At 50.7% G+C, this 15,954-nt stretch overlaps 1 protein-coding gene across 9 annotated transcripts in view; it reads right to left on the bottom strand.

Annotated features, from left to right (window-relative positions):
* Window positions 1-15,954, bottom strand: part of LOC112267343 (Down syndrome cell adhesion molecule-like protein 1 homolog) — a 207,117-nt gene that overhangs the window by 50,586 nt on the left and 140,577 nt on the right. For 8 of the 9 annotated variants that reach the window (XM_042297133.1, XM_042297129.1, XM_042297127.1 and 5 more), the window contains exons 6-12: window positions 12,984-13,259; window positions 12,489-12,788; window positions 9,068-9,210; window positions 8,602-8,731; window positions 5,823-6,101; window positions 5,609-5,728; window positions 5,318-5,494 (exon numbers count right to left, since the gene is read on the bottom strand). In XM_042297133.1, the coding sequence (XP_042153067.1) occupies window positions 5,318-5,494; window positions 5,609-5,728; window positions 5,823-6,101; window positions 8,602-8,731; window positions 9,068-9,210; window positions 12,489-12,788; window positions 12,984-13,259 (1,425 nt within the window). Of the gene's footprint in view, window positions 1-5,317; window positions 5,495-5,608; window positions 5,729-5,822; window positions 6,102-8,601; window positions 8,732-9,067; window positions 9,211-12,488; window positions 12,789-12,983; window positions 13,260-15,954 lie in introns of those variants that run through there. The other variant, XR_006078791.1, reaches the window with a different exon arrangement.

Consider the following 15,954-nt stretch of genomic DNA (forward strand, 5'->3'; position numbering starts at 1 on the left):
CAGTTTTGATAGCCTTTAGCCGCACCCTCATTCTACTCCTCCTCTGTTCCACGGGTGATGTGGAGGTAAACCCAGGCCCTGCATGTCCGCAGGCACCCTCATTTGTTGACTTCTGTGATCGAAAAAGCCTTGGTTTCATGCATGCCAACATCAGAAGCCTCCTCCCTAAGTTAATTTTACTCACTGCTTTAGCACACTCTGCCAACCCTGATGTCCTTGCTGTGTCTGAATCCTGGCTCAGGAAGGCCACCAAAAATTCTGAGATTTCCATACCCAACTATAACATTTTCTGTCAAGATAGAACTGCCAAAGGGGGAGGAGTTGCAGTCTACTGCAGATATAGCCTGCAAAGTAATGTCATACTTTCCCTGGACACCATTTGTGAATTGATCGCCCCCCATCTAGCTTCAGGTGACCTAAACTGGGATATGCTTAACACCCCGGCAGTCCTACAATCTAAGCTAGATGGCCTCAATCTCACACAAATCATCAAGGAACCCACCAGGTACAACCCTAAATCTGTAAGCAAGGGCACCCTCATAGACGTTATCCTGACCAACTGGCCCTCCAAATACACCTCCGCTGTCTTCAATCAGGATGTCAGTGATCACTGCCTCATTGCCTATATCCGCTATGGGTCCGCAGTCAAACGACCACTCCTAATCACTGTCAAACGCTCCCTAAAACACTAGCAGGCCTTTCTAATCGACCTGGCCTGGAAGGAATCCTGGAAGGATATTGACCTTATCCCGTCAGTTGAGGATACCTGGTCATTCTTTAAAAGTAACTTCTTCACCATCTTAGATAAGCATGCTCCGTTCAAAAAATGCAGAACTAAGAACAGATATAGCCCCTGGTTCACTCCAGACCTGATTGCCCTTGACCAGCACAAAAACATTCTGTGGCGGACTGCAATAGCATTGAATAGTCCCCGCGATATGCAACTGTTCAGGGAAGTCAGGAACCAATACATGCAGTCAGTCAGGAAAGCAAAGGCCAGCTTTTTCAAGCAGAAATGTGTATCCTGTAGCCCTAACTCCAAAAAGTTCTGGGACACTGTAAAGTCCTTGGAGAACAAGAGCACCTCCTCCCAGCTGCCCACTGCACTGAGGCTAGGCAACACGGTCACCACCGATAAATCCATGATAATCGAAAACTTCAACAAGCATTTCCCAACGGCTGTCCATGCCTTCCTCCTGGCTACTCCAACCTCGGCCAACAGCTCCCCCCCCGCAGCTACTCGCCCAAGCCTCCCCAGCTTCTCCTTTACCCAAATCCAGATAGCAGATGTTCTGAAAGAGCTGCTAAACCTGGACCCGTACAAATCAGCTGGGCTTGACAATCTGGACCCTCTATTTCTGAAACTATCCCCCGCCATTGTCGCAACCCCTATTACCAGCCTGTTCAACCTCTCTTTCATATCATATCTTCTCTGTATATATCAATGATGTTGCTCTTGCTGTGGGCGATTCTCTGATCCACCTCTACGCAGACGACACCATTCTGTATACTTCTGGCCCTTTCTAGGACACTGTGCTATCTAATCTCCAAACGAGCTTCAATGCAATACAACACTCCTTCCTTGGCCTCCAACTGCTCTTAAACGTTAGTAAAACCAAATGCATGCTTTTCAACCGTTCGCTGCCTGCACCCGCACGCCCGACTAGCATCACCACCCTGGATGGTTCCGACCTAGAATATGTGGACATCTATAAGTACCTAGGTGTCTGGCTAGACTGTAAACTCTCCTTCCAGACTCATATCAAACATCTCCAATCCAAAATCAAATCTAGAATTGGCTTTCTATTTCGCAACAAAGCCTCCTTCACTCATGCCGCCAAACTTACCCTAGTAAAACTGACTATCCTAGCGATCCTCGACTTCGGCGATGTCATCTACAAAATGGCTTCCAATACTCTACTCAGCAAACTGGATGCAGTTTATCACAGTGCCATCCGCTTTGTTACTAAAGCACCTTATACCACCCACCACTGCGACCTGTATGCTCTAGTCGGCTGGCCCTCACTACATATTCGTCGCCAGACCCACTGGCTCCAGGTCATCTACAAGTCCATGCTAGGTACAGCTCTGCCTTATCTCAGTTCAATGGTCATGATGGCAACACCCACCCGTAGCACGTGCTCCAGCAGGTATATCTCACTGATCATCCCTAAAGCCAACACCTCATTCGGCCGCCTTTCCTTCCAGTTCTCTGCTGCCTGTGACTGGAACGAATGGCAAAAATCGTTGAAGTTGGAGACTTTTATCTCCCTCACCAACTTCAAACATCTGCTATCTGAGCAGCTAAACGATCGCTGCAGCTGTACATAGTCCATTGGTAAATAGCCCACCCAATTTACCTACCTCATCCCCATACTGCTTTTATTTATTTACTTTTCTGCTCTTTTTCACACCAGTATCTCTACCTGCACATGACCATCTGATCATTTATCACTCCAGTGTTAATCTGCTAAATTGTAATTATTCGCCTACCTCCTCATGCCTTTTGCACACAATGTATATAGACTCTTTTAAAAAAAAAAAAATATTTTTCTACTGTGTTATTGACTTGTTAATTGTTTACTCCATGTGTAAATCTGTGTTGCTCTCTGTTCACACTGCTATGCTTTATCTTGGCCAGGTCGCAGTTGTAAATGAGAACTTGTTCTCAACTAGCCTGGTAAAATAAAGGTGAAATAAAAAAAATACAAAATAAAAAGTAGCATTCCAGTAAAGTAGACCTATGGCCAATGTTAAGAACTGCACACCTTCTTCTCTCGTATTCTGTATGACGGGGACTGTGTGAATGAGCACCCAGAAGGGTATTCACTCTATCTATCCCCCTCTCCACCTCTTCAATCACTCACACACCATCCTCTTCAGCTCCTCCCTTACTCCTCTCACACACACACACACACACACACACACACACACACACACACACACACACACACACACACACACACACACACACACACACACACACACACACACACACACACACACACACACGTGCATGCACACACACACACACACACACACACACACACACACACACACACACACGTGCATGCACACACACACACACACACACACACACACACACACACACACACACACACACGTGCATGCACACACACACACACACACACACACACACACACACACACACACACACACACACACACACACACACACACACACACACGTGCATGCACACACACACAATCGATCTGAGGGGAGATCCGCTGTTTTGTTTTCATCACTTATTCATCCTTCCCTCCCTCCTTTCCTCCCTCTCTCTGCCGAGTGAAACGGACAGAATTGAGGGAGGCAGAGGAGAGGAACGGTTCAATCAATAACACTAACACCGTCTCAGACCGAGAGAGAGAGAGAGAGAGAGAGAGACAGAGAGAGACAACGAGTGAGAGCAAGATAAAGTCAGGTAGTGAGTGAGTGGGAAACATCTCTGCTGCCTGTAACGTTGCTGTAGGAGGACAGTCTGCTATTTATGGCTAGACACAGGCCAGAGGCCTCAGAGGGTAACATACACAGCAAGAGCAGTTTATCAACACCACGAGGGCAAAGGTGTGTGTGTGTGTGTGTTTGTAGATGCTAAAGTCACTGAAGGCCAGTGCAGGTTGGACAGATTGATTGCAGATAATGATTAAAGACAAAGTGTTTTTTGAAGACTGATCCCTACAGTCATAAAATCAATCTCTCTCTCTCTCTCTCTCTCCTCTCTCTCTCCCCCCTCTCTCTCTCTCTCTCTCTCCTCTCCCTCCCTCTCTCTATCTCTCTATCTCTCTCTCTCTCTCTCTCTCTCTCTCTCTCTCCTCTTCTCTTCTCTTCTCTTCTCTTCTCTTCTCTTCTCTTCTCTCTCTCTCTCCTCTCCTCTCCTCTCCTCTCCCTCTCCTCTCCCTCCTCTCCTCTCCTCTCCTCTCCCCCTCCCTCTCCTCCTCCCTCCCTCTCCTGTATCATCTGTCTGTCCACGGTTACTCTCACTCTGTGCATCAGTATAGTCAGCTGAGTGATGAGAGAGAGAGAGAGAGAGAGCAGAAGAAGAAGACTGACACACTCACAGTCTTCCCCAGCAGAGTGTTCCCCAGCAGAGTGTTCCCCAGCAGAGTGTTCCCCAGCAGAGTGTTCCCCAGCAGAGTGTTCCCCAGCACAGTGTTCCCCAGCACAGTGTTCCCCAGCACAGTGTTCCCCAGCAGAGTGTTCCCCAGCAGAGTGTCCCCAGCAGAGTGTTCCCCAGCAGAGTGTTCCCCAGCACAGTGTTCCCCAGCAGAGTGTTCCCCAGCACAGTGTTCCCCAGCAGAGTGTTCCCCAGCAGAGTGTTCCCCAGCAGAGTGTTCCCCAGCAGAGTGTTCCCCAGCAGAGTGTTCCCCAGTAGAGTGTTCCCCAACACAGTGTTCCCCAGCACAGTGTTCCCCAGCACAGTGTTCCCCAGCACAGTGTTCCCCAGCAGAGTGTTCCCCAGCAGAGTGTTCCCCAGCAGAGTGTTCCCCAGCACAGTGTTCCCCAGCAGAGTGTTCCCCAGCAGAGTGTTCCCCAGCAGAGTGCTCCCCAACACGGCAGCCATCTTAAGTGGGATACAATACAAAGCCATGACCTTTATACCATTAAGGTATATTAAACCTAAGGGCTCCCTAGTGGCGCAACGGTCGAAGAGGCGTCACTACAGTCCCTGGTTCGAATCCATACGGCGGCGCACAGTTTGGCCGGGGGTAGAGCGTCATTGTAAAATAAGAATTTGTTCTTAACTGACTTGCCTGGTTAAATGAAGCTAAAACAAATAAACCCCTTTGTTGAACCCAGAGGAGTAACAATCCTTAGTTTTATTAACTCATTTTCTTTGATAAGTGACCAAGTACCTTGTTTATGTCCCTCACTGCGTGGTCAGCTTGCTGGTCAAACTCGCCCAGCACGTGTGTGGTTGAGAGCGCGGCGTGTTTTTACTGCCACATAAACCAGGTCGGTGCGGTCGAATGTGTTCCTTTATACGGTAAGCCTTAGTAGTTCAGCACTCCTGGGCCAAACGAGGGTTAAGTGCCTCGCCCAAGGGCACGTTTACAGATCGTTCACCTTGTCGGCTCAGGTATTCGAACAAAGCGACCTTTCGTTTACTGGCCCGACGCTGTTACCGCTAGGCTAACTTTCGCTCTCGTGTGTGGTTGGGAAAGTGTGGCCGTGCTCCAGTTGCGGGGTCAGACTCACTCCTGACCATCAGGACCATGCTCTTGCTGATGTCGGAGCCCACCCAGTATGTGTGTGTGGTTTAGAGTGTTTGGTCAAGCTTGCGGGTCAGACTCACTCTTGACCGTCAGGACCATGCTCTTGCTGATGTCGGAGCCCACGCCGTTGGAGGCCTGACAGAGGTAGTAGCCCCGGTCCTCCTCCAGGACGTGACGAATCAGCAGAGAGCCGTTCCCCATGATCTGGATCCGACCGGTCAGAGGCACTGGGTGGTACTGCTGGGGGTTCCCTATACCTACGGAGGGGTTGAGCAGTGAGTGTCAAGGTCATATACCAGCTATATTATATATACATGGCTAGAGTGAACAGTACTGGCAAATGCCGTAAATCGACCGGTGGGGATGGGTACCTTTGGCGTGCTTCCACATGACTTTGGGAGGCGGGTATCCGTCCACGGAGCAGTTGAGGACCCCCACCTTGCCATAGATCCCGTCCTGGTTATTGGGCTGGACCACAAACTGAGGAGGCACTGTAGGGAGGGGACGGAGAAGATAAAAGTTGGAGCCTGACAGCGGGTCTGTCGGTCTGTCTGTCGGTCTGTCAGTCAACCGGCCCTGTCTCACCTGTGACAGTGAGCTGCCTCTCAGAGCTGACGGTGGCGGCGTCGTTGCTAGCGATGCAGGTGTAGTTGCCGTTGTGCTTGAGTGACACCTTGCCGATCTGCAGCGAGCTCATGTACTCCTTGGTCTCAATGTTGACGCCGGACGAGGGCGCGACCTCCTGGCCGTCCTTACGCCAGGTGATGTGGATGGGCATGTCGCCAGACGACACCACGCAGGCGATGTACATGAGCTTCCCAATGGAGGTGGGGGGGAAGTCAAAGGGTTGGATCAGAGGGGGCACTGAGAGACGGAAAACAGGAGGGAGAGAGAGATAGAATAAGAGGAGAGGGAAAGGTTTTTAAAAAAGGGAGCGACAGAAAGGGAGGAAAGCAGATACATACATATGAGAAAGCGAGAGGTAGAGAGGTAGAGAGGGAGAGAGAGAGAGAGAGGTAGAGAGGGAGAGAGGGAGAGAGAGAGGTAGAGAGGTAGAGAGGGAGAGAGAGAGAGAGAGGTAGAGAGGTAGAGGTAGAGAGAGAGGTAGAGGTAGAGAGAGAGAGAGGTAGAGAGGTAGAGGTAGAGAGAGAGGTAGAGGTAGAGAGAGAGGGAGAGAGGGAGAGAGGTAGAGAGAGAGAGAGGGAGAGAGAGAGGTAGAGAGGTAGAGAGGGAGAGAGAGAGAGAGAGGTAGAGAGAGAGAGAGAGAGAGAGAGGTAGAGAGAGGAGAGAGAGAGAGAGGGAGAGAGAGAGGTAGAGAGGTAGAGAGAGAGAGAGAGAGAGAGAGAGGTAGAGAGAGAGAGGGAGAGAGAGAGGTAGAGAGGTAGAGAGGGAGAGAGAGAGAGAGAGAGAGAGAGGTAGAGAGAGAGGGAGAGAGAGAGGTAGAGAGGTAGAGAGGCAGAGAGAGAGAGAGAGGTAGAGAGGTAGAGGTAGAGAGAGAGGTAGAGGTAGAGAGAGAGAGAGGTAGAGAGGTAGAGGTAGAGAGAGAGGTAGAGGTAGAGAGAGAGGAGAGAGGGAGAGAGGGAGAGAGAGAGAGGTAGAGAGGTAGAGAGGGGGAGAGAGAGCGAGAGGTAGAGAGAGAGAGAGGTAGAGAGAGAGAGAGGGAGAGAGAGAGGTAGAGAGGTAGAGAGGGAGAGAGAGAGAGAGAGAGAGGTAGAGAGGTAGAGAGAGAGAGAGGGAGAGAGAGGTAGAGAGAGAGAGGTAGAGAGAGAGAGAGAGAGTAGAGAGAGGTAGAGAGGTAGAGAGAGAGAGAGAGAGAGAGGTAGAGAGAGAGAGAGGTAGATAGAGAGAGGTAGAGAGGAGAGAGGAGGGGGAGAGAGAGGTAGAGAGGTAGAGAGAGAGAGGGGTAGAGAGAGAGAGAGAGGTAGAGAGGTAGAGAGAGAGAGAGGTAGAGAGAGAGAGGTAGAGAGAGAGAGAGAGAGAGAGGTAGAGAGAGAGAGAGAGAGAGAGAGAGAGAGAGAGAGAGAGAGAGGGGAGAGAGAGAGAGAGAGAGGTAGAGAGGTAGAGAGGTAGAGAGAGAGAGAGAGGTAGAGATGTAGAGAGGTAGAGAGAGAGAGAGAGAGAGAGAGAGAGAGAGAGGTAGAGAGGTAGAGAGAGAGAGAGAAAGAGGTAGAGAGATAGAGAGGTAGAGAGGTAGAGAGAGAGAGAGAGAGGTAGAGAGAGAGAGAGGTAGAGAGGTAGAGGGAGAGAGGTAGAGAGAGAGAGAGAGGGAGAGAGGTAGAGAGGTAGAGAGAGAGAGAGAGGTAGAGAGAGAGAGAGAGACTGACTAATTCAGACTGGGTGGTGGGCTGGTTGGTAGTTTATGGTGAGTAACCTTCCCTGTGATCTCCAGTCAGTCTAATCCTGGAATCCAGCGTCTCCCCGGCTCCCCAACCCTCTCCTCTCCTCTCCTCTCCAGCCCATAATAGCTGCTCTAATTAGGGCCCAATCGGCAGGGGGAAGAATGGCGTTGCCATGGTGACCACAGTAGGAGGGGGGCAAGAAATTGGAGGGGGACGTCGAGCTGAGACATCTGGGGGATTTAATTTGGGCCTCGTTAAAATTAATCTAATTAAATCAGAGAAATGACGAGACGCACACACACACATACACATGAACACACACACACACACACACATCAGATGACACACCCTTCAGTCTTCCTGTTGACAAGCACACATTCAACCTCATCAACACACCATAAAACAGGTAACACACAAGCAGTACAGTCTTAACCCTGTGCTCTGACACACACACGCACACGAACGCGCATGGGCACACGCACACATACACACACACACCAACATAAATAAATATATATCAGCACAATAGCACTCTTGCATTGTGTAATTGCTGAGTGGTTGAGAGGGTGCAGGAGGCCACTTCAGGCCCTTAATCAGAGGTTATTAGAGGCAACGTGTGCACTCTCTCTCTCTCCTCTTTCTCTCTCTCTCTCTTTCTCTCTTTCTCTCACTCTCTCTTTCTCTCTTTCTCTCTCTTTCTCTCACTCTCTCTCTCTCTCTTTCTCTCTCTCTCTCCTCTCTCTCTCTCTCTCTCTCTCTCTCTCTCTCTCTCTCTCTTTCTCTCACTCTCTCACTCTCTCTCACTCTCTCTCTCTCTCTTTCTCTCTTTCTCTCACTCTCTCACTCTCTCTTTGACTCCCACGTTCTCCCACACATTAATTCGAACACAAACTCACTCAGTCACAGGCACCGCTTCCAGTAAACACAGACAGCCACAAGCATACAGAGCGACACTTGTCCTACAACTGAACACACACGTAAACTACCAACCCACCCCACTTCCTGTAGAGCAAGTGACCTCTGACCTTTGACCTGGACGTAGACGGTCTGGCTGATGAAGATCTGTGGTTGGATGAGCACGCTGCAGAGGTACGCCCCCTCGTCCAAGACCTTCTGAACGTCACTTAGCTTCAGAGTACCATTCTCATACACCACCTGAGATCAAGAACAAGATCAAGAGCAAGATCAAGATTAAGATTAAAATTAAGATTAAGATTCCCTGACCATGGGAATACTAGCACTTTAATAGTTTACATAGGCACTTGATTTGTACGGTGGACAGCATCCCAAATGGCACCCAACTCCTAATATAGTACACTACGTTTTACCAGGGTCTACAGGGCTCTGGCCAAGAAGCATTGTGAAGGGAATAGAGTGCATTTTGGGTTATTTCATGGGTTTGTACATGTAGCAAGATGCGGAGGTGAATATTGTTGTTGTTAGTTAGGGTTTTTTCTTGTTGCTCTGGTTTTTGTACAAAAATGAACCCACCTGACGATGGTTGTCGGGCAGCAGAAGTCCCTCCTTATACCACTTGATTGAGTAGTAGGGATAGCCAATCACGCGGCAGTTTATAAAGGTGTTCCTCCCAGCCACCGCCGTGATGTTACGCATATCCCTGATCCTGGGAGAACCTGAGAGAGAGAGAGAAGAGAGATATTAAGAGAGAGAGAGAGAGAGAGAGAGAGAGAGAGATGGGGGAGAGGGAGAGAGAGGGAGAGATAGAGAGAGAGAGAGAGAGAGAGAGATGGGGGGAGAGGGGAGAGAGAGGGAGAGAGAGAGAGAGAGAGAGAGAGAGAGAGAGAGAGAGAGGGAGAGGGAGGGAGAGAGAGAGAGAGGGAGAGAGAGAGGGAGAGAGAGAGAGAGAGAAAGAGAGAGAGAGGGAGAGAGAGAGAGGGAGAGAGAGAGAGAGAGAGGGAGAGGGAGATGGAGAGGGAGAGGGAGAGAGAGGTAGAGAGAGAGAGAGAGAGGGAGAGGGAGGGAGAGAGAGAGAGAGAGGGAGAGAGAGAGAGAGAGAGAGAGAGAGAGAGAGAGGGAGAGAAGTAGAGAGAGGTAGAGAGAGGGAGAGAGAGAGAGGTAGAGAGAGAGGTAGAGAGAGAGAGAGAGGTAGAGAGGTAGAGAGAGAGAGAGGGAGAGGGAGAGAGGGTGAGGGAGAGAGAGAGAGAGAGAGAGAGAGAGAGGTAGAGAGAGAGAGGTAGAGAGAAAGAGAGAGGTAGAGAGGTAGAGAGAGAGAGAGAGGGAGAGGGATAGAGAGATATGGGGTAGTCAGAGGGTAGTGAAGAGAAAGAGGGGGGAAAGAGGGAGATCATCAGATGAGGTTGTGGAGAAAAGGGAGGGAGGGAAAGAGGGGAGGAAAGGATAGGGGGTAGGGGGTATGGATGGATGGATAGGGGGTTAGAATGCCTTGTCCCATTTCAATCTAATCTATGTGTGTGTGTGTGTGTGCGTGCGTGCATTTATTTCCAGTGTTTTGATGTGAATAAAACCTATGTCATTTTTGTCATGCATTTCTGTTGCAATATCCTGACTATCTTAGGGCATCCTAGGTGATTTTAGCTTCTAGATTAATTCCAATTTGTAGTCTTCCCATAGAAGTACATGCTAGAAGCCTTTCTAAGCCTTGAATATATCACAAGCTTGCATTTCCCGTTGAGTGGACATTTCTCAGCAACAGAAGACTGATCCAATTATGATCCTACATCTGTATCAACACAGGCTGGGTACCAAATGGCACCCTGTAGTCTCTGGTCAAAAGTAGCACATTATATAGGGAATAGAGGGCCAGTTGGGATGCATCCACAGTCAGTTTGAGGATGGCGGAGAGAATGAAAGAGTAAACACAAGGCATGATGGGTATGTTACCATGGGCAACAGGGCTAGAAGACCCAGAGAGGACCGATGGTGAGAGACAAACAGGTGGATGGTGACACAGAGATGGAGGGATGACAGACTGGAGAGAAAGTGAGGTGGGATGCGTTCATCGGGAGAGTGTTGGCCTTATTTAGTACGAGTACACTAATATACTGTTACTGAAATATTAACACTTAACCTCTCGCTCCGTCTCTCTCACTCTCTCTCTCTCTCCCCCTCTCTGTCTTTCTCAGTGTGTTGGGTCTCTTACACACACACACACACACACACACACACACACACACACACACACACACACACACACACACACACACACACACACACACACACACACACACACACATTCAAATGTGTGTAAGTCTGTGTCTGTGTGTCTGTGTGAAAGTGCAGTGTTTGCTATCACAATTTGAGTGTATCATCTGTCAGTCAATATTGAGTGAGTTTCTGTTGAAAGTGTGCATGTGTGTGGGTGGCGGGGTACTTTTGTTTTAGTGTAGGCTACTGCGATCGAGTGTATCATCGTATGTGGATCAGTATGAGTGTGTGTTACTGCTAGCAGAGTGCGTGTTACTGCTAGCAGAGTGTGTGTTACTGCTAGCAGAGTGTGTGTTACTGCTAGCAGAGTGTGTGTTACTGCTAGCAGAGTGCGTGTTACTGCTAGCAGAGTGCGTGTTACTGCTAGCAGAGTGCGTGTTACTGCTAGCAGAGTGCGTGTTACTGCTATCAGAGTGTGTGTTACTGCTAGCAGAGTGCGTGTTACTGCTAGCAGAGTGCGTGTTACTGCTAGCAGAGTGCGTGTTACTGCTATCAGAGTGTGTGTTACTGCTAGCAGAGTGTGTGTTACTGCTGGGTTTGAGAGTCCCTGGCAACAACTCGTTCTCACTCCAATGTAGTATTCTGGCATGTCTCCTTGGAACAGACACACGTGTCATAACTGAGCCTCTTACTGAGAGAGATGGAGAGAGAGAGAGAGAGAGAGATGGAGAGAGAGAGATGGAGAGAGATATGGAGAGAGATATGGAGAGAGATGGAGAGAGATATGGAGAGAGAGAGATGGAGAGAGAGAGAGAGAGAGAGAGAGCGAGAGAGGGAGGGAGAGAGAAGGAAGAAATGGAGACAGAGGAGGGAGAGGTGGAGAGTGACACGGCTCAGGCCATCAGTGCCGCTCTGGCCATGTTGTCCCCGACGATCACCGTGGTGACAGTGACATCACCAGGCCTGTCATCACTGCTCCCCATCACCCCTCTGACACACGCTCAGATGAGACGTGGTTCTCCACTCCTCTTCTCACCCTCTCCTCTCCTCCGTTCTCTCTCTGTCCCTCACCATCTGTCTCCACCTCTCTGCGTACCTCTCTCTCTCTCTCTGTCCCCTGCTATCCTCCATCTACTCCCTCCATCTCACACCCTGTTGTAACCCCCCTATCTTTCAGTCTTCACTACTCTCTTTACCCCCCCCCCCTCTCTCTCTCTCACTCGCTCGCTCTAACTCTCCCACTCTCCCTCCCTCTCTGTCAGACTGTGGTTGTCCCTCTCTGTCTCTTTCTTTCTGGAGGAATACCCTGTTCACTCTGCTGGCTTTGACACTCAAACTGTGTGTGTGTGTGTGTAATAGACAGAGTGTGAGAGAGCGAGTAGAGAGAGGGGAGGGACAGAGCGAGACAGTGACAGACAAACATATGGGCTGGAAGAACAAAGACTGATAGAGAACTGGCGAGAGTTGAAAAACAACAGATATTTGGAAAGAACAAATGAAGGCATGGGGACAAATGAGTAGCACACACACACACACACACATACATACACACACGGCACACACACACACGGCACACACGTGGCACCCACACACACACTGCACACACACACACACACACGGCACACACACGGCACACACACACGGCACACAAACTCACAGAGAAAGCGAGAGAGAAAAGGAATGTAGAGTAGGCGAGGAGAAGAGGGGAAAGGAGGGGTAAAGGTAAGGGGGTTTGGGAGGGCGGGTATTAGAACCCTATGGCTGATATTGAAAAGTAGACAGGCACCTCTTACGTTTATGCGCGCTTGGTACTCGGCGCTACCGGCCGAGTTGCGTGCGGCGCAGCGATACACCCCTCCGTCGCGGATCTCCGGGCTGCTGACGTTGACGTGGGACACGGTGGAGCCGTCCGACAGCGTGTACTGGCTGGCCCTCACCCGGGACGGGTCCCTGGCCACAGCCTCGTCATCCAGGGTCCAGGTGATGGTGGGGGGAGGGGCACCTTTGGCAGCGCACATGAGGGAGAAGGGTTCCCCCGGGACCACCACACGCTCACTGAAGGAGGACACGATACGGGGCGTACCATCTGAGGAAGAAGAGGTGGAGAGGGGGGAGATGCTAGGTACGCGTGCACGCACACAGCCTATCCCTCACACTTCTCACCCTATGAGGTCGGGTTCTTGCAGATGGCAAAACACTGATACACACACACACACACACACACACACACACACACACACAACCCCAACCCACCCCTTTAACTCACACACACATTCCTTACCCTCCAGCAGTATGATGGAGAAGTCCTGTGCGGTCTGGCCCTTGCGGGTGGCGAAGCACTGGTAGGCTCCCGAATGTCTCTTCTGGGCAGCGGAGATGAACAGGGTCTCGTTGTGGGCACCCTGGATGGAGAAGTGCTGGTCGGGGAGGACGGGTTCTGTGTTGCGGTACCAGGACAGGGTGAAGTGGGGAGAACCCTGCACAGCACACGACAGGATCACCGTGCTGCTGATGCCCGTCTTCAGGTTCTTGGGAGACAGAGTCACTCTCAACGGCTCTTTGGAGAGAAGTGAGGAAGGAGAGAGAAGGGAGAGGCAGAGATAGGGGAAAGGAGGGAGGGAGGGAGGTAGAGAGAGAGGGGAGAGGCAGAGATAGGGGAAAGGAGGGAGGGAGGTCGAGAGAGAGGGGAGAGGCAGAGATAGGGGAAAGGAGGGAGGGAGGGAGGTAGAGAGAGAGGGGAGAGGCAGAGATAGGGGAAAGGAGGGAGGGAGGGAGGTAGAGAGAGAGGGGAGAGGCAGAGATAGGGGAAAGGAGGGAGGGAGGGAGGTAGAGAGAGAGGGGAGAGGCAGAGATAGGGGAAAGGAGGGAGGGAGGGAGGTAGAGAGAGAGGGGAGAGGCAGAGATAGGGGAAAGGAGGGAGGGAGGGAGGTAGAGAGAGAGAAAGAGGTAAAGAGAGGTAGAGAGAGAGAGAGGGAGAGAGAGAGACAGATAGAGAGAGAGGGGGAGAGAGAGAGAGAGAGACAGAGAGATAGAGAGAGAGGGGGGTTAGGAAGAGGGAGAGGGAGAGAGAGAGAGAGAGAGAGAGAGAGAGAGAGCAAGAGAGAGAGAGAGACAGACAGACAGACAGACAGACAGACAGACAGACAGACAGACAGACAGACAGACAGACAGACAGACAGACAGACAGACAGACAGACAGACAGACAGAGAGAGAGAGACAGAGAGGGGAGAGAGAGAGAGACAGACAGACAGACAGACAGACAGACAGACAGACAGACAGACAGACAGACAGACAGACAGACAGACAGACAGACAGACAGAGAGAGAGGGGGAGAGAGAGAGTGAGAGGGGGAGAGAGACAGACAGACAGACAGACAGAGAGAGAGAGAGAGAGAGGGGGGAGAGAGTGAGAGGGGGGAGAGAGAGAGACAGAGAGAGAGATGGAGAGGGAGAGAGAGAGAGAGAGAGAGAGAGAGAGAGAGAGAGAGAGAGAGAGAGAGAGAGAGGGGGAAGAGGCCAGAATGAAACCAGAGAAGTATTATTTTGTAAATGCTCTAACTTCCATTAGTAATTTTCCTCCCCCAAAAATGTAAGGACAGGGAACATCACTAAGAAAGTATATTTCATAATTTCTTCATTCAGAGAGTTCAAAGTAAAACAGTAGAATGTCCTGGTACAAAATGGCTGCCGTTAGTTCATCACCCAGGTGAGTGCTACAGTGCAGTACAGAGGAGGCTGGTGGGACAACAAATCAAACTTGCATTTACAGTTCTGACATTTACACTTATTGCAGAGAAATTCAGTGAAACCTCTGCAGACGGGCTCAATGTAATGCCTGGAATGGAATCAATGAAATGTTACCAGACACATCAAACACACGGAAACAATGTGTTGGACTCTGTCCTATTGATTCTATTACAATGAGCCTCCGGTAGCTCCTTCCACCAGCCTCCTCTGGTACAGTACATACAGGCAGTGGAGTCGGTGTACAGCATCGCTATGATAGAGATGTGGTGGAAATGCAACTACACTGGATAGAAATCAACTCTCCCATGGCTGGACTATATACCCCGAGGTAGAGAGAAGGAGAGGGGGGTAGACATGCCCTCTGCAGAGAGGTAGAGAGAAGGAGACGGGGTAGACATGCCCTCTGTAGAGAGGTAGAGAGAAGGAGAGGGGGTAGACATGCCCTCTGCAGAGAGGTAGAGAGAAGGAGACGGGGTAGACATGCCCTCTGTAGAGAGGTAGAGAGAAGGAGAGGGGGGTAGACATGCCCTCTGCAGAGAGGTAGAGAGAAGGAGAGGAGGGGGGTAGACATGCCCTCTGCAGAGAGGTAGAGAGAAGGAGAGGGGGTAGACATGCCCTCTGTAGAGAGGTAGAGAGAAGGAGACGGGGGTAGACATGCCCTCTGTAGAGAGGTAGAGAGAAGGAGAGAGAAGGAGAGAGGGGGTAGACATGCCCTCTGCAGAGAGGTAGAGAGAAGGAGAGGGGGTAGACATGCCCTCTGCAGAGAGGTAGAGAGAAGGAGAGGGGGTAGACATGCCCTCTGCAGAGAGGTAGAGAGAAGGAGACGGGGGTAGACATGCCCTCTGCAGAGAGGTAGAGAGAAGGAGAGGGGGTAGACATGCCCTCTGCAGAGAGGTAGAGAGAAGGAGAGGGGGGTAGACATGCCCTCTGCAGAGAGGTAGAGAGAATGAGAGGGGGTAGACATGCCCTCTGCAGAGAGGTAGAGAGAAGGAGAGGGGGTAGACATGCTATCTGCAGAGAGGTAGAGAGAAGGAGAGGGGTGAGAGATGTGATGTGCAGGGGTGAGAGAGAGAGAGAGAGAGAGAGAGAGAGAGAGAGAGAGAGAGAGAGAGAGAGAGAGAGAGAGAGAGAGAGAGAGAGAGAGAGAGAGAGAGAGAGAGAGAGATGGGGAGAGAGAGAGAGGGAGAAACTGGTGTCTGTGAATATGAGACACCCTGAGAAACTGAGACAGAGAGACAGAGAGGGAGCGAAAATGTCAGTGAGCAATAAGGCAGCTGGTGTTATGTGCTGGGACTGCTGTGTGTGTGTGTGTCTGTGTGTGTGTGTGTGTGTGTGTATGTGTGATTATCCCACCTCCCCTGCCCTGTCAGGTAGGTTTTGTGCGAGTTCAACATGATGTGCCCTACGGCCAAACGGACCAACATCCACTACCCCCCATCCTCCCTCCCTCATCCTCCTTCATCCTTCCTCCCACCCTCATCCTCACCTCATCCTCCCTCATCCTC

The sequence above is a fragment of the Oncorhynchus tshawytscha genome, linkage group LG14 (assembly GCF_018296145.1).
Source record: "Oncorhynchus tshawytscha isolate Ot180627B linkage group LG14, Otsh_v2.0, whole genome shotgun sequence".
In the NCBI taxonomy this organism is placed as follows: domain Eukaryota; kingdom Metazoa; phylum Chordata; class Actinopteri; order Salmoniformes; family Salmonidae; genus Oncorhynchus; species Oncorhynchus tshawytscha.